The sequence below is a fragment of the Coregonus clupeaformis genome, chromosome 13 (genome assembly GCF_020615455.1).
Source record: "Coregonus clupeaformis isolate EN_2021a chromosome 13, ASM2061545v1, whole genome shotgun sequence".
Lineage (NCBI taxonomy): Eukaryota > Metazoa > Chordata > Actinopteri > Salmoniformes > Salmonidae > Coregonus > Coregonus clupeaformis.
The window spans coordinates 22,253,742-22,275,884 of record NC_059204.1 but is presented as its reverse complement, the minus strand read 5'-3'; the positions used below and the strand labels follow the sequence as shown (position 1 = coordinate 22,275,884).

At 47.9% G+C, this 22,143-nt stretch overlaps 1 protein-coding gene across 2 annotated transcripts in view; it reads right to left on the bottom strand.

The window, feature by feature from the left end:
• Positions 1-22,143, bottom strand: part of LOC121579767 (mediator of RNA polymerase II transcription subunit 13-like) — a 144,990-nt gene that overhangs the window by 9,479 nt on the left and 113,368 nt on the right. For both annotated transcript variants that reach the window (XM_045224291.1, XM_045224292.1), the window contains exons 7-22: positions 20,987-21,149; positions 20,049-20,159; positions 15,812-16,573; positions 14,202-14,418; positions 11,525-11,555; positions 10,203-10,324; positions 9,219-9,309; positions 7,937-8,148; positions 7,495-7,703; positions 4,025-4,953; positions 3,639-3,806; positions 2,383-2,606; positions 1,699-1,888; positions 1,001-1,433; positions 674-884; positions 252-443 (exon numbers count right to left, since the gene is read on the bottom strand). In XM_045224291.1, the coding sequence (XP_045080226.1) occupies positions 252-443; positions 674-884; positions 1,001-1,433; positions 1,699-1,888; positions 2,383-2,606; positions 3,639-3,806; positions 4,025-4,953; positions 7,495-7,703; positions 7,937-8,148; positions 9,219-9,309; positions 10,203-10,324; positions 11,525-11,555; positions 14,202-14,418; positions 15,812-16,573; positions 20,049-20,159; positions 20,987-21,149 (4,265 nt within the window). The remainder of the gene's footprint in view (positions 1-251; positions 444-673; positions 885-1,000; positions 1,434-1,698; positions 1,889-2,382; positions 2,607-3,638; positions 3,807-4,024; positions 4,954-7,494; positions 7,704-7,936; positions 8,149-9,218; positions 9,310-10,202; positions 10,325-11,524; positions 11,556-14,201; positions 14,419-15,811; positions 16,574-20,048; positions 20,160-20,986; positions 21,150-22,143) is intronic.

Sequence of the window (22,143 nt, the reverse complement as noted above, 5' to 3'; positions counted from 1 at the left end):
AGGTAGTGTCTGCTGGTTTACTGCTCTCCCTGGCACTTCATTCATCCTTGCTTTCCCATAGCACACACACACCTGGTTTCCCAGCTCTAAACCAGTCAATGATTCAAAGGAAGAAAAGAAAACCAGCAGACACATAGGACCAGACAAGCCCACCCCTGGTGTAGGAGCTGCATAATGTTACTTAAATTAACGTTGGGATAATGTTAGTTAGGTTCATGTCATGTTTGTTTTTATCAGGGATGTTTGTTTACCTCTGGGCTCTTCAGTGCTGTGTCGATGGCCAGGCCGGGGCCGAAGCCAGTCAGTGACTTGACGTTGGTGGATCTGGGGAGGGGTCGCCTGCACTGGGAGAACACTGAGAAGGCCAGGGATTTCAGGTGTTGAGCATAGATATGACGCTCCTCGATCCTCACCGGCTGGAGCAGGTACTGGCACGGGATGATCTGAGAGGGGAGAGGTGGATACCAATCGGTCAGCATACAACTTTAAGAAAATTACATCTACATTCTGTCTACTCTTGTACCGATTGTCCGGTCTGACATCTTTGGCACTAAAACAAAGTCTTATCAACTATTAGTGAAATATTTTATTCTAAATAAACATACACTTTCTAACATTGCCACCAAACATTCTTTCATCAACACACACACGTGCAGACTTGTGTTGAGGTTACCTGTACAGAGACAGAGTTGCGGATGTGTGGTGGGAGGAACTGGAGCATCTCCAGGTAGCAGCGCAGCAGGCCAAGGGTCCACACACTGGACCCAGCCTCAGGCTCCTCATAGGTGAAGGGGTCCACAATGTACACCACAATGGCCGGGGGGTACGTTATGGCATGAGACTCTCCGTCCGTCGGCACACCCACCTTCTCTCGCTCCATGGTGCTGGAGCGGGGGACAAGAGAGAGAGGGAGTTAGGACAAGGAATGGGGTTTCCCTCCGGGCACTGTGTGTGTGTGTGTGTACATATGAGTGAATGCAGGCCCTGGTGTTGTAGCTACCTCTCTAGGGGTTCAGTGGGTGCTTGGGACTGGCTGGCTGAGTCACCCCCGGGAAGGCCTGCGTTCTGGGTTCCAGCCTGCTGGCCCAGCTGCCCTCCCAGGGTGGCACCACCCTGGCCCTGGTTCTGGCCCTGGTTTTGCATGCCCATGGTCCCAAAGGGAGGGAAGGAGCTGGGCTTGGCAGACTGCACCCCGCTGGTGGGCTGGCTCCCTGACGACGCCGTGCTGTTTGTACTGTTGGCTACACCTGTGTTGTTGCTAGGCGCGCTGTTGTTGTTGGGGAGGGAGGGGGTCGCTGAGTTTTGGGGGCCAGCCGAGGTGGTGGAGGAGGAGGAGCCGGAGGATTGCATGGATGAGGATTGGCTGGTGGCAGGAGGGGGCGTGGGCTGTGTGAGGAGGGAGCTGTCTAAAGGCTGTGCGGCGAGGTATGGAGCTGAGGGGAGAGAGAGGAGCAGAGAGCAAATCTTAACAGCAGTCAAATAATCTTCCACAAAATCTCATTTATAAGCTATGTGAATGACCTAGCATTACACTTTAGTTATCATCAGCTACAACAAACCTTTTAGAAAAACAAGATCCTTTTAGAAACCAAAAATAGGCTTTTTGATCTTCTAAATCCTTGGCTATATGGGCATGGGGGGGGTACAGAAAGACCTGAGCCCGACTGATTCCCCACCCGTGTTGTCATTGGAACCTACCGAGGTCGTGGCGGCAGACTTGTGCGTAGAGCTTGAGCTTGGCGAAGGCATCGCTGTTGCCGCTGGCAGCCTTGATGAACCAATCGCTGACGGGCTGCTCTGCCAGCTTCTTGGCAGCCGATCCGCCCACTCTGACGATGCCGTCCGGGTGACCTTTTGAGATTGGCCGGTGCTGGCCCAGACGACATGACTGCAGAGAACACGGAGGGAGAGGAGGGCTGGATGAATAGTTAGACATCAGCACAGGAGTGACTGAGTGACTTGATGTCGAGGAAGACATTCCAATAAGGAGCTGGAGTAGACAGACACATTTTTTTTGAATCAATAACTACAGTAGGCTGGGATGTAAGCCTCTAACAAGGTCTGGGTCAATTCCATTTCATTGAAGAATTGAAAAGTGCCCTTTGTTTTCAAATAGGAATTTGTAAATATTTCACATCCAAAATTAAAATGCAACTGACCCCGACCCTAGCTTGGACCCCAATCTATTTGTGCAGTCTTGCACTCATGGACATATGCTCTAATCTCCTAAGGTCAACTCCTATGGTCAACTCCAATGGTCATTGTCATGAAAAACAAGATCTGGGACCAGGCAACTCCAAAAAAGGTGCTTGCTTCAGCTGTCCAAAGATGCCCCATCTCTTGCATGGTAAATGGACAGTTGTTAACGTTCTCCAGCCTTACCTCGTAGACGGCAGTGAGGTCCCTGAAGAAGCTCTTAGCCCCCTGGAGCAGGGCCTCGTTGTCGGGACAGACCACCAGGTAGCCTACGTCCCTGTGTGAGCCAAAGGGGTCTAGTAGCAGCTTCTCCCAGTAGGGCAGGCCGAATGGAGACAGCACCACAAAGTCATACTCGTAACCCACCAGGAAGGTAGGGATGGGCAGGGGCTCTGGGGACTCATCTGTGCCTGGTGGAGGGAAGGGGGGGGGAGGAGAGGCAGGAGAGAGAAAGGGAGAAGAGGAGGAGAGGAGAGGATGGGCGAGGGAGCAGAAGGGAGGAGAGGGAGAAGAGAGGGTGAAGAGGAGGAGAGAGAAGATGGTGATTAAGTACTTAGTCGTCCTCCAGTGATTTATTTTTAAACTTTTCCTGTTGAAAAGTGATAAATACAGTAAAGTACACACACTAAAGGGTAAAGAAATATGTTTTGAGCAAAATTGTGTTTTTTAGACACAACTGCAAACTTCAAGGAGTAGGACATTCTAGGAGTTGGTCTGATGGTGCCCGCCGATGTCATCGGCCTCCCCCCTTGCTTGAGGAACAATAGAGGAGCAATAGAGAACAAAAGAGTAAAGCCCCCCCCACTTGTGCTATGTCATGATGTCACGTCTCCCCCCGTTGCTCCCCTCCGGCGCTCTGATTCGCCGGTCTACTGAGCCACCGGTCTGAGCGCACCACCTCGGCAACACCGGAATGGAAACCCAACGCACCCTAATCACCTCCAGCGCACCTGCACCTCATCATCTCATCACCACCCCCTATATAGCCCTGGACTGTTCTGGTTGATGTGTGTGATTGTTAAGCGTCATGTCGTTTACTCTATCTTTGTTATTTATCTTGCTCATTGTTAAGTAAACCTTGACCTTGTTAATTCCTGTGTCTGTGTCCTGCCTCTTCATATACTCAGTACGCGTCACACATGACTTACCTGGACCACCTATTGAGATGTGCCTTTTGTTAAGTAAATCAGGTGTTAAATGAGGTGAAAAGTCTAGATTAGGACGTTAAATAAGCCAGTGCTGTCACCTGTCACATTCACAGAGAAGGATTGAGAGCCCAAAGTGAACCCGTCACAACAGCAGTGGCAGCTTCCCACTGAGCTGACATCTGGACTACAGCAGTGTGACTGAGATGACTACTGATCTTCCTGCAAACACAGGCTGCATTGCATCTGCCTGTGTGAGCCTCTGGGTCTTGAAGCATTTTGTCCCTGGTGGCTTACCATAGGAGCCCCGTCCAGCCATCTTGTGGAACTGCTGCCAGGTGAGGGGTCCTTGAACGCCCCAGGAGCGCACCGTCCTCTTCTTCTGGATGGCATCCTGGAGTACAGGCTGGAGAGAGAGCAGCACCCGCAACACGTCCTGTGAGCACAGAGCACTGACGTCCACCGCTGGGGAGAGGAGGAGGATGGTTAGAGAGAGAACACACATAGCACTAACAACACAAAAGATACCAACATTCTGATAACTGGCAGGAAAAATGAACAGACTGGTTTATATTGGTTAGTTATGCTAGCCAACTGCTCGACAGGGACAAATGCGAATAACAATGTATTATTAGACACAGATTTGAATGCAGGTTAGAACAACAAAAATGTGTTTTTCTTACCGTTTTGTTTGGACCAGTGGTGTAGACAGGTACTCTTGACCAGGGCCTCGTCCACCTTGCCTCCTGACATATTGTCCATGAACTGGCGGCCGTGCTCCAAGGCCATGTAGCAGTCGCTGTGGTAGTCCCTCTCCTCCACCCTCACACAGGCGGGCACAGGACAACCCCCGGCCCCCCGCGCTGCCAGGCTGTCAGGCTCCATCCCAGCAATAGGCGAGAAGGGGTTGGTGCACTGGTCCTGTAGCAGTAAGATCAGCTCATCTGGTACCCTCTCCCCCCTCCCTCCCCCCCCCGTCCTCTCCAGCGAATGTTGTCGCAATGCCTCGAAGCGCTTCTCCGCCTCGCGGCTGACGTCCGAGCCGCGTCCGATGATGTCAAGCTCGTCCTCCAGGAAGAGGCCCGAGCCATTGCCGTAGCGGCGGTTGACCACGGCGCTGAAGCCGCAGGTGCAGGGATACTGGGCCTCTCCCGTGGGGTCGCTCAGGTACACCCCCACGTCGGCCCCCTTGATGTTCATGTTGCACACGCAGATGCAGCAGCTATCGAAGTTGCAGTCCTTGAAGAGGTTCATGACGGACTCAGAGAGGATGAGGGTGACGTAGAGGCTGTGGGCCTCGGGGATGGAGGGCACGGTGGCAGGTTCTACTGAGTTGAGAGGTCGACAGGTGGAGGGGGTGGAGGCGGGCGAGTATAGGTCCGAGTTCTCGTACTTAAGCGAGCCCTGGACACTGGCGGGTCCTCTGGGGGTGCGTGGGGTACGGGGAGTGCGTGGTGTGGGGGCGGAGAAGCGCGGGGTGGCTGGGGAGGGCAGGATGCCTGTGCCACTGTTGCTGGGGGGGGCACTATTGGACATGAAGGGCGTATGGGTCTGGGGTGTGTAGCTCTGGTTGTAGTCCTGGTCCATGGCACTGCCCACACTGGGAATGTTACTGTGGCAGAGAGGAGAGGAGTCAGTCACACAACACAGCCTTTTGGGACAATATGCTAGAGCTTGATTCAAAACACAACAACAAAGCAGAGCTCAGTATATTGTAACAAAACAATCAACAATACATTCCAGTACCAACTGAACCTCCATTACAAGGCAGAGGTAAAAAGCAACAACAACAACAGTCAGAATGAGGAATGGTAAACAAACAAGCAGAGACAACTGGCTGCCTGGCTGCCTGTCGTGGTATGCAAATCCGCTGCCATTTCAAGCAAATAGTATATTTTTGGCAGGTTGATGTTTATTGTCATGAATCTTGCCCAGAAGACAGAACGGAGCGATTTCCGCCAGATGGGCCAGCTGTAAAGTAAAAATGGGCTATATTGTAAAAAAATAATGAAAAAATGTTGGTCTTAATTTAAGGTTAGGGTTAGGCATTAGGGTTAGCAGTGTGGTCAAAGTTAGTGTTAGGTTTACAATCAGATTTTTTGACTTTGTGGCTGTGCCAGCTAGTGACCACTCTGTTGAGCTGCCTCCAGAACAAGATTCATGACGAGAAACGCTAACCTGCCTATTTTTGGGCTGGCGAGAGGATGAGAGCAGCTGTGAGGAGAGCTAAGGAGGGAGGAGAGCACAGCCTGTCCCTGTCCTTACGCACATTACTACATACGTGTAGGAAACAAAAAAAAACAAATCCTGGCAGAGTCTTGGTAGAGCATAATGGGCCCTGGTCAAAAGTGGTGCATTACATAGGGAATAGGGTGCAACCCTACAGAAGGCCCTCTGTCTCTATACAGAAGTAGGGAAGGTCATAAAAACAGCCTGACCAGCTTAGAAACCTGGGACTTTACTGACTGTTTTAGCACTCTGCAGGCACCCTGCTGGGAACAGAAGCCCCCTCTATAACCCTCAACACCCCCCTCTATAACCCTCAACACCCCCCTCTATAACCCTCAACACCCCCCTCTATAACCCTCAACACCCCCCTCTATAACCCTCAACACCCCCCTCTATAACACTCTACACCCCCCTCTAACACTCTACACCCCCCTCTAACACTCTACACCCCCCTCTAACACTCTACAATGCCCTCTATAACCCTCTACACCTCCCTCTATAACCCTCAACACCCCCCTCTATAACACTCTACACCCCCCTCTATAACACTCTACACCCCCCTCTATAACACTCTACACCCCCCTCTATAACACTCTACACCTCCCTCTATAACACTACAATGCCCTCTATAACCCTCAACACCCCCTTCTATAACCCTCAACACCCCCCTCTATAACCCTCAACACCCCCCTCTATAACACTCTACACCCCCCTCTATAACACTCTACACCCCCCTCTAACACTCTACAATGCCCTCTATAACCCTCAACACCCCCCTCTATAACCCTCTACACCTCCCTCTATAACACTACAATGCCCTCTTTAACCCTCTACACCCCCCTCTATAACCCTCTACACCCCCCTCTAACACTCTACAATGCCCTCTATAACCCTCTACACCTCCCTCTATAACACTACAACGCCCTCTTTAACCCTCTACACCTCCCTCTATAACACTACAACGCCCTCTTTAACCCTCCACACCCCCCTCTATAACACTCTATACCCCCCTCTATACCGCTCTACAACGTTCTCTATACCACTCTACACCCTCTATAACACTCTACACTGCCCTAGCTAAGCAGGCAGGCCCCCCTCCTCAGCCCCGAACAAGGCAGAAAGGCACATCTTCCCTCACACAGCCATATGCCAGGGTTCCATTCTTCCACTAAGTACAGTGGAGTATAATTGACTCTATTTTGAATGAAGGCATTATTATTATTTCAATTTTTTTATGAGGTCTAGCAGCTACTAGACATTTTTCAGATTTTGAGGTCTGTAGAAAATGGTTGATGACTATATTTCCAAGACATAAACAGTGCAGTGATCTGAGTGGAGCTGTGTGGAGACACCCAGCCTCCCGCCACAGCTCCAAGCTCCAGCCTCAGCTCTCTGATAAACCTCTCCTTCAATCACCATGCTCTCTATACTCCTCTCATCTCCTCTGCTCTGCATCAATCAGCCATGCATGAGGAATGGAACAGGCTCCTCAGAGGGTAGAGGGATAAACCCTGAATGTGTGTGTGTGTGTCCACACGCATGCGTACACATGTGTGCCAGCCAGTGTGTGTGTTTGTCTGTCTGTCTGTATCCTGTAGGTCTAAATTACACCTCAGCACAGATAAGCATTACGAATAGTAAAGAATCCTTGGAGCAGCTGGAAAAATCTCCATTGGTTCCACAGGCTTTATGAGCTGAGGGTCCTGAGACAGTCAGCTAGACAGGCAGACAGCCCTCCCATATTTAGCAGATGGGCCCCTAGCAGTTAGGAAAACTCATATCCCTGCTTACGAGTGGTTCATATAGAGATTGATTGATTGATTTACTATATCAGCCAATTAAAATGCACAGCCACACACCAATGCAATGGCAGGTGAGGAGATAAGTGGTTTCAGGACTATGTACTTGAAGGCAATATGTTTACCTGTCTTTGTTGAGGTAGGCCATGGTGGGCACATGGAGGTGGTTGAGCATTTCCAGTTTGCCCACGGTGGTCCAGCTGGACCTGTAGATGCACTCCTCTGGCAGCTTGATGGGGGGCAGACACTGGCTGGGCAGGGTCTTCAGGGGGGCAAACATGGAGCAGCCCACAAATGCCTGGCATAGCTCTGGCTTGTACACAAACGAGAAGTCCTGAGGGGAAGAGACAGGGAGGGGTGAGGTAAGACCATGTCCTCTATGTACACTGACGTAGTCCAATGGCTGCTACAGTGATATTTGACATTCATCCTTATCGAAACTACACAGCATGGTGAGGCTAAGGCACACCAGCAGTCCTAAGTTCAAAGACAGTTAGGAGATGCAGAGGAATGATCCATTTGTGGTCAGATAGGGGGTCAAGTTTAAATGTAGGGCCCAAAACCCACCTTGATTTCCTGCGGCTTGGGGCTGCAGTAGCCCTCCTCCACCTCAATCTTAAAGTGTCCCCCTAGGGACGAGGCACCGTCCAGGTTGGTCATGCCATGTCCAGCCTCTATGCTGCCATATTCCTTACTGCCCATGTTCATGGGGGAGTAGCCCATGATGTGCTGCTCCAGGCTGGGGGGAGTGGGGAACATCTGGTGCAGGTCTGCCGAGCCTGTAGGGGGGGGGGATGAATGAATCAAGGTTCCCATTCAGTGACAACAACAACTGATGATCTGAAGTCTCAAAGGCAGCCGAGGCTCAACAGTTTGACAGTCTAAGTGCTGGGCAACAAGCAAGCACCTTATTTCACACACAAAGCTATAGACTAGTCACATAGAGAGGTAGATAATGAGACACTTGTTCCTGCCCCAAGGCTCAGAGCTGTCTGTTTGGAGTGGAGCAGGGACACTCAGACAGCCAGTGACTTTTGTAGAACTCTCATCGCCACAAGGGGGAGCAACATAGGTAAACAACATATTTTTGGTTGCGTATGTATCAAGCGTCTCAGAGTAGGAGTACTGATCTAGGATCAGTTTAGCCTTTTGGATCATAATTAATAAGATTCACAGGAGGTTGGTGGCACTTAATTGGGGAGGACGGGCACATGGTAATTTCTGGAGCTAAATAAATCGAAAGGTATCAACAACATCAAACACATGGTTTCCATATGTTTGATGCCCTTCCATTCGCTCTGTTACAGCCATTATTATGAGCCATCCTCCCATCAGCAGCCTCCACTGATAAGATTATTATGAACATGAGGACCTGATATTAGATTGGCACTCCTACTGAGATGCCTGATACATAAAGATTCTGGAATGCAAACATGTGCTGAGAAGAAGCTTCATGCTTCATTAGTGAATTAATTAGTATGAACAGTGTGTGCATTCCAAGTGTTATATGATGAGTTTCTGCATGGGTTTGAGTTGCCTCGAGCACATTTTCAGTGTATCATCCTTAAGCCTTTTAAGCAGCAATCTGTGATTGCTACATCCATTTTTTGACTTATAAATTAATGATATATACCCATTGAATATAACTTAGAAATGCCTCATGAGCTTAGTTCAACTGTCGTACCCCCATCAGAACCCAAATTAGAAGCTTGTTTTAATCCGATGTTTGTAAACAAAGTAGATGTAAACAAACACTGTATAGCCTCAAAACATGGTTAAAACTATCATTTTGATATCATGGATGGTGAGTCCTTGCATCCATAGCTAAAGCAGTGAGAAGCAGTCTTACTGATGCAGGAGACTGGGTCCAAAGGGGCTGGCTTTGGTTCCTTGTTGCCAAATGTATTATCTGTTCCATTCACTGCACGTCTGGAACCAGGCTGAATATAAACAAAGACATGGCAAAAATATGATTAAGAACATTGAAGTTTATACACAAAAACATAAACAATTAAATTACATGTCTCTCTTGCAAAATAGTTTATCTCAATGAGACTAACCTGTATGAAGTTTACATTAAATAACACAACCTAACATAAATCAATATTTTTTAGAATCTGAAACCTGAGGACAGTGATAGTCAGCAAGTCGATATGACGTTAGTTCCACAACAACAACAACAAAGCCCCTGCAGTGAGGGGTTGGGGAACCATGTTGGCAGGCTGTAACCCAGCTGTGACATTGCACCCCTCAGTGTATTGTTGCAGGGTTGGTGCCAGACAGTTTCTACCCAGCTACCCAGTCACCAGAGAGAGCAGAGCACAGAGGGGGTTGGACTGTGACTGCTCTGTTCTGTGGGGGCCAGAGTCAGAACAGAGCCCTTTGGAAGCCATCATATCCATCTTTGGGGCTGGGGAAATACTTTCTGAATCTAAGGTTTACACAGGCAATCCAATTTTGATATTTTTCCACTAATTGGTCTTTTGACCAATCAGATCAAATCTTTTGCCAATAATTGGCCAACAGATCAGAATTGGGCTGCCTGTGTAAACACAGCCTATTACACTGCAATGTGTTGTTGGATGACGTGTCAACCAAAGCCGCTGAGGTACTGCACGTTTGCAACATTCTGGCTCACCAACACACACACACTCAGATGCACACACACACACACACACACACACACACTTGGCGTCTCTTGCCAGGCGGTGCTCTAGCTAATGGGATATTCATTGTGGTTTAGTGCAGCGGGCAGGCTGTAGTGCTGGCAGGCCCCACTGACCGCGAGTTCATCCTTGTCACACACACACACACATGCAGACCCCGTACTGACCGTGAGCTCGTCCTCATCGGAGTTGAAGAGGTTGTCAAGGTCGTTGATGGACACGGCCAGGTCGGTCTCGTGGATTAGGCTAGTGGACGCAGTGCGTGCGTGTGCTGCTTCCAGTGCTGCCTCTGGACGGGGGAGCAACAAACACAGGGATTAGGTTAGTAACCCACCTCTAGCTATCTCTAACACTCCCATATATACCTCAACATCAGAGGCTGTCAGTGTTACATGTGGACCTATTCCTGAGGCTGTATTCAATAGCTAGTAAACATGTGAGAATGCTCTCATACCCTGCTAAATCAATTCTAAATGAAGTCTGAATGAAACGTAGTAATGCACCTACATGCCTGAGGGATCTAGATAAGACTTTACCATTAAAATTCATATGCGCCATGAGCTATGGATACACCACACTATGATGGCTGAGACTGACTGACTGCATTTATTGTTGCTGAGAGAAGCCTATGACAGACAGGTGGTAAGCTACTGTATGGTTTCACCCCATCATCCAAGGCTGTCATAAGCCCTATTCGCACGGGACTAGTATTACTATAGAACGTTGGTTATGTAATTATTACCCCAGCATGTCTGTTTTTCCAGTGGACGATTCTGACGGAATTCGTTTTTTCTCATTCAAAATTGACCGTTATGACGGAAGCCTGGAGGTTGTTCTAGGAGTGAAGATATTTCAACTTCTCTAGGGATAGCTTAATATTGGCTTTCAGTTCGAAGAAAGTAAAACAAATATCAATAAAAACCATTAACTGTATGCAGACATATAATTAACTGACGTATTTGGCAATTTATAAATTAATTGGCACAATATCATCCGCTTAATCTTTCAAAAGAGAAATAGGCACTATGAAAGTTGATATATGACAAAACAGACCATTCATCTGTAGGCTACATGCATATCACTTTGTTTTAAGAATCAATTTGTTCCCATGTTCTTACCTAAACGGGGTGCAGCACCTGTTAAACTCTGTAATATCCCTCAAAACACAGGGATGACGATTTGCACGGGCTTTATCAGAGGACCTGGGAGTTTCCCGAAAAACAATAGGTTCATGGGGCTGGAATAATAACCTTCCCGCCAAGTAATAATTACCGACATGGCAGATTCGGACGGGACTAAAATGACAGATGCGGTGTTTTGTGCTCGTGCATGTAATTACATTACCCGACCTCCCCCAGTAAGTAAAACTAAAGGCTGTTACTGCTGTCACTTAGGTAGGCTGTGGACCCAGGTAATGACAGCCATGTCCCTGTCATCTAACAGAGCCTAGAGCTGCACAGTACAGCAGAGACAGACAGAGGATCCTTACCATCTGATATACCTGCTGCTCCATCCTCCCCCTGAGATAGAGAAACAGAGAGAGACAGAGACAGAGAGAGAAACAGAGAGAGAGCCAGAGACAGAGAGAGAGACAGACAGACAGACAAAGAGAGAGATCAATATTGTGCACAAAACAAATGCAAAGAAACAAAACCGATAGGATATAGCTGATCAGACACAATCAAAATATATTGATAATGGATAAAAGGCAATAGCAGATACAGTCTATATGAAACTGCAAAGAAAATAAAACAATAAACACAGTCTAAATAACATAACAAGAGGGACATCTCCTGCCTAACTGTAGAAAGTACACCGGTGCCTCCAGCCCGAGAGCTGGGCTGCTCTGTCAGTCTCAGTGGAGAGTAGGTTTATTTTAGGCTTCAAAAAATACAGAGAGAAGAAAGAGAAGAGAGGAACAACGCCTCTGTACTGACTATCTGACTGTACTAATGAGATTTCCAGACAAGGCTCCCAGTGTATGGGAGAAATGCCATGGCCGCCTGGGCCTGGGAGGGAGCCCTAATGCCACTACACTTTGTCAATATCTCTCAGGGATAGGGCTGTGTGCTCTTATGATGGGGCCTCTGTGTACATGGCAGGCAGACAGGGAGGCAGACACTCAGTGTGCGAGCAAATGTGCTCAGGGAATGGTTGGGGCTCAGGGAATGGTATGTTCCAGTAGCCATTGAGAGGGTGAATTCTCTCTCTCTCTCTCTCTCTCTCTCTCTCTGTGTCTGTCTGTCTGTCTGTCTGTCTTTCTGTCTGTCTGTCTGTCTGTCTGTCTGTCTGTCTGTCTGTCTGTCTGTCTGTCTGTCTGTCTGTCTGTCTGTCTGTCTGTCTGTCTGTCTGTCTGTCTGTCTCTGTAAAAGGCCTTTAATCTGTATAATTTGAAGGCCTGCTGCACGCCAGCAAAAACAACACAAGCCACAAACAAAAATCCTATAACGCATTAATGACGCCAGCTAGCCCCTTATCAATAACTCATCCTTGGCTGGAACGCTGGAGGCCTTTGTGTGCGTGTGTTGGTGTTTGTATAGATGCGTTCCAGCCTTGTGTCACACTGCCCTTACTATTCCAAGGCTGTCCGCATGAAAGAGTCCTCTCTCGTTCCTTCTCCCCACCCCCCCACCCCGAGGGGTCAGGCACGTATTCAAAAGGTCCTGGCTCTACCATTTCACTCCAAATAATGCGGACGCGGAAGCACTAATGACATGGCGACCTCGTTGTAAAGCAGAGGAGAGGAGCCTGTAGCCACTGAACAACATATAGTAGAGGCAGTCAGTGTGGTGTTCATATTGTGCCCCATGTTTTCTCTGCTGCTGCTGTACGCCCGGCTCCACTGGTAAGTGAGGGTGCTGTATTGTTTCATAGGCAGGGGTTTCTAGTGGTTCAACTAGAGCACGTTTGGAGCTTTGACAGCATGCCAACCTCCTGAACACACACAGACAACTCAGGGGGTGGGGAACATAAACCAATTTGGCAAATAGCACTGCCTAGAAAGTCTATGGCACACACCCACTCATGAACACACACATAAAAGTGCACAAAAGATAGGCTGTCACTTTGCAGCGTCATCAATGGAGTGTGAAGCATGACCAAGGGGGGAGGAGGTAGCTGAGGTAACACACCGAGCGCTCAGCAGACTGTGGCTCCACTGCTCATAGTGGCCACTGGGGGACCTCCTGTTATAGAAGCAGCGCAGCAGCAACTGCACACAGTACAATACCACACATACAAACACACAGTACAATACCACACACACACAAGGGAGAAGAAAAAATCTCAGCAGCCCTCGTGAAATAAAACAAAAAAGCTATTTTAAAAATGCACGGTTCAGTGAGCCAGGTTTATTTGGCCTGTTAAAGCCCCAGCCAGCCTAGCGCATCACTCCTCCTCCACGCCAGCCTGCTGCAGACATGCAGCCTCAAAGGCAGACAGGCAGGGAAGCAGGCAGGGCCAGGGAGGCTGACTGCCAGGCAGCTCACTACCATCCCCACACACTCCCCCCTGTCCTCCCCCTGCTCTCCCCTTAGTGCTGGCGGCGTTTCCACAGCTAACAGGTGGTCCAGGTTTAGAAACAGAGAAACAATTTTAAGACAAGACTGAGCCCACAGGGTAGTAGAGCGAGAGTGAGAGGTGGGGCAGATAAATTAAAAGGGCGTCAAACTATTTTGGCATCTCTCTGATGGGATAACAATGGGAGCTGGAGCTGGCTTCCTGAGCAGTAGATTTGGTGGAAAAAAGAGGGCGGAATACAGCTAATGACACATTTACAGTGCAGGATTGCTGACGCCTTATCTTGTCACCCTAAACCAAACCCTTCCTGCTTCCTGACCCTAAAGGACGTCACAAACAGTGGCAGGTTGGAGGCAGCAGCGAGGAGAGGAAAGGATTTTTCTCAGCCGCCCCAGTTACATTTACATTACATTTACGTCATTTAGCAGACGCTCTTATCCAGAGCGACTTACAGTTAGTTACATTTTTAAATGTACATTTTAGTCACTTAGCAGACGCTCTTATCCAGAGCGACTTACAGGAGAAATTAGGTTTAAGTGTCTTGCTCAAGGGTACATCATAAAATTCAAACCAGCGACCTTTCGGTTAATCTTAACCACTAGCCTGCCTGCCGCCCCCAGTTGATCAAGTTGTAACTTTAGCCCTACCTTGTGTTTCTTCCCGGGCTGGCGTTCGCCACCCGTCTTGTCCTTCTTGTCGGAGAAGGAGAACTTGACATCCCCGTCCTCGAAGGCGTAGGGATCCACCTCGGGCTCGTGGTCGTCATCGGTGATGGCGGCGGCCAGGTACTGGTTCCTCCGCTGAATGTACATCTGCACGCGCTCCTCAGACACCTTCAGAGGCCGCTTGGATGTGGCCATCAACCTGGGAACAGGGGACAGGGTGAGGGGACAGAATATTCATTATGACAAATAGGGTTACAGAGTACAGTAATTTACTGATAACAGAGTGGGATGCAGTTATGCTGTTTGTTTAGGCCTATATGGGTTATATGTTAAATAAAATAAATATGGCTGTGCAGATCATCTATCAACATTGTGGGGAGGTAGAGCATATGATAACATTTTAATCCGTTGCTATTCATGTCTCTTTTTCAATGTAATCTGTGAATAATTTTTTATTGACTATGGGCCTGTATTCCAGTTGTTGATGTTGTTGTTCAGATGTTACTAGACTGAATGAGCCCCGCTGGGGCCCTCTGAGGGGGAGGGGGAAGGGGAGGGGGAAGGGGAGGGGGAAGGGGAGGGGGAGGGAGCTCATGTAGGTCCCTTCTCTCTCTCTCTCTCTCTCTTTCCCTCCCTCTCTCCGGCCAGGCTGTGATGCGAGGTGACAGTGCGCAGTGGCCCCAGCCAGAGATTAGCAGCCATTCAGAGCTGCTTCCCGGCCGCCAGGATTACTCCCTCCCTCCCTCCCTCCCCACCTCTCTCCGCACCAGAATAGCCCTGCAGTCCATAGCCCTGCCCACAGCACTGTCCAGCATCCATCCCTGAAATTGCATAACCCCTCCGATAATTCCCAAGACCGCCACTGCTCGGCCCGGACGGACGGCTAGCCTGCCTGCCTGCTCTCCGGGCCCACCCATCCATAGTCCATCTCAGCATGTCTCTGTCTCTCTTTCCATCCCTCTCTCCCTCTACATCCCTTTCTGCTCCCTCGAGTCCACTTCTATATTCTCCCTCTCTCAGTGAAGCGACACCTCTGCTCTGACATCAAGACTTCGAAGATGCCACCCTCCTTCACGTGTTCAGGGTGGAGAGGAAGGAAGTAGGGGGAGTTGTAATGGAGAGGGCGTAGATGGATCCATTTATTTATATAACCCTACCTCTATCCCTCCATCTCTGGGGCCCTGTGTGTGTTTGTGTGTGTGTGTGTTGGGGGGATCAATAAGCTCTCTCCAGTCTCTGCCGCAGTGCTGGCCATGCACATTAGTGATGTCAAAAGGGCACATAGCGAGAGATGAACATGCCGTGTGCGCTCAGCACCACCACAGAACATTCTAAGGCAGGGGGAGGGAGGGGAGGCCCGGTTGTGCATCACTGCTCTTTCAATCACTTTTTTTTCTAGAATGTTGGAGGTACTCAAAAAGGGGCCCGTCTGTCTGTATGCCAGAGGGGGTGATGGGAAGGGAGGGAGGGTTGGATGGCCAGTGAGTCAGTAAATGGCTGGGGGCCTCTAGCACCCTCTATGGGCAATAGTGGGTGTTGAGTGGTTAAAATAATGGGGAGATAAGAATTAATGAACGGGGATAGACACTCACTCAGTGACAGACACCACCTCCTGTCCTCCCGATGCCTCGTCTCTCTCCCTGTCCCTCAGCTTGTCCCCAGGCAGCGTTGGCGTGGGTATCGCGGCCTCTTTCCTCCTGGGCAGGTTGAAGAACCTCCATGGCGCCGGAGAGCCGTCCTCCTCCAGGTTGACTGCAGAGCCTACGTACACGGTGGGCTCCAGGGTCTCGGGTGGGTAGGCCGTGTGGGGGTGGTGGAAGTGCTGGGCCAGGCCATCCAGTCCACGGGGGTCCCCCTCGCCACCCTTCTGCTCTGCCAGGCAGGGCTCCGGGGGCGGCTGGTAGAAGTGTTGGCTGTGGGGGGTGGAGGGGTTCTTCAAAGAGCCGTCCCCTGTCTCCTCTCCTCTGTCGCGCTCACAGGGGTGGGGGCTGAGGGGAGGGGGCTGGGGAGAACCTGTCATCTCTGAGGAACCACCGGCGCTACCCACCCCTCCGTCGTGCAGCTGGGGGGGTTTGGTGACACCGTCGGCAGGGCGGAGGCCAGGGAAGCGACCCCCCACCTGCTGGGCCCTCATGGCCAGCCTCTGGCCCGCCACCTTCGTCTCCATGGTAACGTTGTCGCAGGCAGCGCTGCGGTGGTGGAAGGGTGTCTGCGGCCTCTTGGTCTGCTTGTCGCTCTTCTCTGGCTTGTCACCCCCAGCCTTGTGCTTCGTGGGTGGCTGGGTGTGGGTGGGCTGACCTGCTGACTGGGGCTGGCCCGGGGTGCTGCCACCTCGCTGTTTCAGGGCTTTATGCCTGGGAGGAAACAGAGGAAGAGAAAGCATGTCATTTACATGTCTCACTGCAAGACATAAATAAACAAATAATAATGCCATTCGTTCACCTGTGTTAAGGTTGTGCATTCATTAGCTCAATAACCATTGTTGAGCAGCAACACTGATCTAGCTCAATCAATTACCAAGAACAAACTGATCTATAGAACATTTAAATTCAGACTCAAAGTCAGGTGTATGAGATTTATGCATTTATGCACATTTATATTGAATTCATATTTAATGCTGATTTATATTGAAAATATATTTAATGCTGATTTATATTGACAAAATAGTATGAAACACATTCATTACTTTTATTCCCAATTACATATAGTAAACTGTTGATCTTTCACTTCCTACTTTCCCATTTGATTTGTGTTAAAAGTCAATGTAGCCAGTCAAAGGACCAATCTGGCATGGCCTTATCTGGATGAAGCACGGAATCAATTAAGTGAACAAATGAGTTCCTCTCAAATCTAATAAACTCCTCATGTCATGCTGATGCTACTCTAACAAACATTTTAAACTGATGTTATTATTCTGCATTCTATTGGCCTCCTAACCACAACCCAAACCATGCATCTTGTCTAGCTCACACCCACTAGAATAGAGCATTCCCCCAACGCTGTGTTTATTGGGGAGAAAACTGAGTGAAGCATGTGTGCCCTACTGAACATGACCCAGGTGGGAAGGAGACCTGTTTCTGGTTGGGTTTAAATGGTCTAGAATGTGTTGTGGTGGTCCCCAGCCCTCAGGCCCCCAAAGCCCTCTAGGCTGTCGTGTGACCAGACCCCATAAAGGCCTGGCTGAGTCACACTCCCCTGCTAACCAGCCTGTCTGCTACTACTGCCCCTGGCCCAGTGCATACCACCACCTCCACCTCCGCTGTCAACACTCAAACACACACACTGTCCCCAGTCTAGGCCAGGGGACAGGCGGCCACTAAGTTACCTCATGTTTCACTGTAAGGGGACCGAGGAGCAATAAATCCAAAGCCAGTCTATGACACTGGCTAGTGGCTGTGGAGGGAGGAGGGGGATGAGGGGGGTATACTCAGGGTCAGGTCGGCTAGAGGGGGCACTGGGATGTTATTTGGCCGGTGGTCTGTCAGCATGGTAATCGCAGGTTGCTCTTGTGGTTGTGGAGCAGGCAGCATGTTGAGGGAGTGAGGTAGCTGTTGTCCTTCGCACTACTTCACAGGATTATAATAGAACCCTGCTGCTTAACTGTCAGCAGGCAAGACGCAGCAAAAACAATATGCGGAGTGGGTAAACACTAACACTCTCACAGACACACACACACACAAACAACTTCCTACGGCCAAGCCGATGGCCATTAGAATTTGTGCTGCACACACAGGAATTCCCTTTTCAATGTCACCTCCAGTAGTCTAGGTCAGGGGTTCTCAAAAAACATTTTTTTCTTTCTTTACATTTAATTAGTTTTCATGAATATTACTATATAACAACAACAGATTAAACCAATTTTGGCCAAGGGATCTGTGGAATAAGTTTAGAGGGTGTAATACAATACTTTATTAATTATATAATAATTAATAATTATTATCTACAATTTATGTTCTTAAAGGTCCAATGCAGCCGTTTTTATCTTAATATCAAATCTGGATAACAATTAAGTACCTTACTGTGATTGTTTTAAATTAAAATGGTCAGAAATAAATAAAAATAGCTTCTTAGAAAATAGCAATTTCTCAAGCAAGGATTTTGCTAAGACTGTCTATGAGTTGTTTGAGTGTAGAGGGGAAAACTGAAAATGTGCTTTTATTGGCAGAGAGGTTTGGAACTGTCTTTCTTATTGGTCAATTAACTAATTTACTGTATGGTGATGTCACCATGGAAGGCCAAAACTCACTCCCACCAAAACAGGTGGAAATGTCAGGCTGTCTTTTCAAACAGCTCGTACACTAAAAGGGCATTATCATCATTTTCACAATTTCAAAGTATTATTCCAACCTCATAGTGTGGAAATATATATAAAACACAGGAAAATAGGCCTGGGAGGCTCACAGGGATATTGGTATCCACATTACTCCACCAATAATACATTTTTCAACTCAATACTTCTTGTATTTACATAAATGCACTGTAATTTAAGCTTTAAAACATACAGTTTTCTTTTTCAATTCTTTTGAATTGCAGGATATTAGCTTTAAAGCTGCAACAACAAAAAAATTCTCTGCCCCATGACAAAATGTGTAGAATTGCAGAAAATCTGCTTGAAAACTGCAACAATTTTTCTCCAATGCTAAGAGATGGGCCTTTAAAATGTTCCTTCCCAGGGCTTGGTTCATCCAGCCATGCACTGCCAAAGTCATAGTAAAACTCCTTGTATGCTATTTTTCTCTCACTAGAGTTGGTGTTCTGATTATGAGGGGGTCTCTGATGAATTTGCTATCACAAAAGGTGTCCCAAGCCCAAAAAAGTTTGAGAACCCCTGCTCCAGGTTCCCTCCAACCAATTAACAGCTCTAGCCAGACTTCCCCAAAGTCAGTTCTCACATCCACACATTAACCCACTCTAGACGCAGCAGATCATTTGTAAACATTAGGCTCTACAGACACTCTACATTTTTAGAGCATCCATCTCCCTAAACAGGTCTTCTAGAGGTCAGACTGGCCTCTGGGTCTCTCCCACTGCGTCCCTGTACACAGCCTGCCTTCCCTCACACCACCAGTGGCGAGCAAGGGTCTCCCCCTATCTATAGTGAAAGTGCTCCTCGAGCAAAAACACACACACATACACAAAGCAAACTCCCAGAGCGAGAGCATAAAGGTGCAGTGTCAAGCAGCTATTTCAGTGCGAGCTGCAGCGTGACGTGTGTTTTAGCCGCTGTGTGTGTGTCTGCCAGGAGACAGCAGCGGGACATGCTGACTGCAGCCTTTCCCCTTCAGAGAGAACACACACATGCTCGTGCACACACACAGGCGTGCACACACGCACACAGGGATGTGATATTGTCTGTCTGTGTCCCAACCCCAAACAGAAACAGCCTTGCCACAGTCAACCTCACATCCACACAATAACCCATTCTAGACGCAGATCATTTGTCAACATTAGGGGCTACAGACACTCTCCATTTTTAGAGCAGGCCTTCTAGAGGTCGGACTGGCCCCTGGGTCTCTCCCACTGTGTCCTAAATGACACCCAATTCCCTACATAGTGCACTACTTTTGAACCCTGACAGGGTTGTCACTTAACAGACAAATAGAGATGAATGTCATATGTATTGAGATTAAAATACATCTCACATTTTAGACTGACGTGTCGAATGTTGTTTTGCTGAGTAAGACATCCAATGAGTAAGACTTCCTTAAAAGGCAAGCTTGTGTCTACACAAGAAACTAGAAGTATATCAACTTACAGAGGGCTTAGGGTACAGGTCCTAGACCAGAGGAACACAAATAAACCAATAAACAAACATCATGCATCATTTACCTGGAGCAGTTGCAGTTTGACCTGTGTGTTGATTCTACAAAGTCCCAGGCCCCTACTTTCTCCATCAGCTCCTCCTCACAGGTACCGTTGGCTGTCGCTGAGAATTTACGCCTGGACAACACACACAACCATTGAGTCAAAACATGAACCATTTGTCCATTACTTTCTTACTATACTTCTCTAAAATATCAATTTGGTAAATGAAGCGTCATTGTGAAGGCATGTGCCTGTTATTTGACAAACATGTTAGGCAATATCTACCACAACGCGCGTGCACACGTTGTGGTAGATACTGCATATTCCCTCTAGGCTTCGTTGAGTGGGTCTATGGTGTGGTAAACATGTATGTGTGTGAGCATGTGCTTGTTGACAGTGTGTGTGACCATGTGTTTGTGTACGCCTGTTAGGGCTGCACAATTAATCGAATTCAGATCGAAATCGTAATATTGACATGTACAAAATATCCATAATGCAAGAGCTCTATATCTCATGCAATATTTTAAATGCCATTCAGCCATGTGTAACGTCCGTTTTTATAGTTTACTCCATTTGTCGTCTCTCTCCCTTTCTCCTCTTGCGGCAGCTTCCCACATACACCAATCCCCGCCTTCTGCCACTCAATTCCTTCTCCTCGCTGTTAGATTCATAAGAAGTTTGCATGCTGTTCTGTTAGGTCAAATGCTGTCAACAGATTGCTCCAAACAAGAACGATGCTGCTTTCCACTTTGCTTCTTAATATAAATCATTTAATTTCTATGATTCCAAAAGTGTTTTGATCTATATCGCAAGTCAAATCGCAATCACGATATTTGGTAAAAAAATTGAGATTGGATATTTTGCCCATATTGTGCAGCTCTAACGCCTATAGCAACTCTACTTCTTCTAGGGCTTTGGTTGAGAGTGTGTGCGTCCTGAGACAGTAGCAGAGACAGACGTACTTGTTCTGAGCTCTGTTGATATTGCACTCCTGCCAGACCCTCTCCACCACCTGGCTGGCTAGCCTGTGAGGGATCTTCCCCCCGTGGTGACCGGTGCTGTCCACACTGAAGCCGTCCACAGCCGACGACATCTTCACCCACTTCAGAGCCGACTGGGAGTCCACTGGGGGAGGGAGGAATGGGAGGGAGAGGTTAAGAATCGGCTCACCAAACCACAAGTGACAATACTTATTGTCCTACAATAACCAGCTTTGACAACACACCTCTTGACCACTGCACACTATATGGGGGCATAGGCACCTGAGCAATTGAGCAAACTGAGCAGCTGCCTCCCCTCTTTTAAAATAGAGGTGCAAGCATACACTACCATTCAAAAGTTTGGGGTCATTAAGAAATGTCCTTGTTTTCGAAAGAAAATCATTTTTGTGTGCATTAAAATAAAATAAAATAGATCAGAAATACAGTGTAGACATTGTTAATGTTATAAATGGCTATTGTAGCTGAAAATGGCTGATTTTTTATGGAATATCTACATAGGCATACAGAGGCCCATTATCAGCAACCATCAGTCCTGTGTTCCAATGGCATGTTGTGTTTGCTAATCCAAGTTTATCATTTTAAAAGGCTAATTGATCATTAGAAAACCATTTTGCAATTATGTTAGCACAGCTGAAAACGGTTGTGCTGATTAAAGAAGCAATAAAACTGGCCTTCTTGAGACTAGTTGAGTATCTGGAGCATCAGCAATTGTGGGTTCGATTACAGGCTCAAAATGGCCAGAAACAAATAACTTTCTTCTGAAACTCGTCAGTCTATTCTTGTTCTCAGAAATTAAGGCTATTCCATGCGAGAAATTGCCAAGAAACTGAAGATCTCATACAACGCTGTGTAAATCAAATCAAATCAAATCAAATCAAATTATATTTATCACATATCCGTGTTTAGCAGATGTTATAGCGGGTGTAGCGAAATGCTTGTGCTTCTAGCTCCGACAGTGCAGTAATATCTAACAAGTAATATCTAACAATTTCACAACATATACCTAATACACACAAAAACTAGTAAGGAATGGAATTTAAGAAAATATACATATATGGACAAGCAATGACAGAGCGGCATGGACTAAGATACAGTAGAATATTATAGAATATAATGCA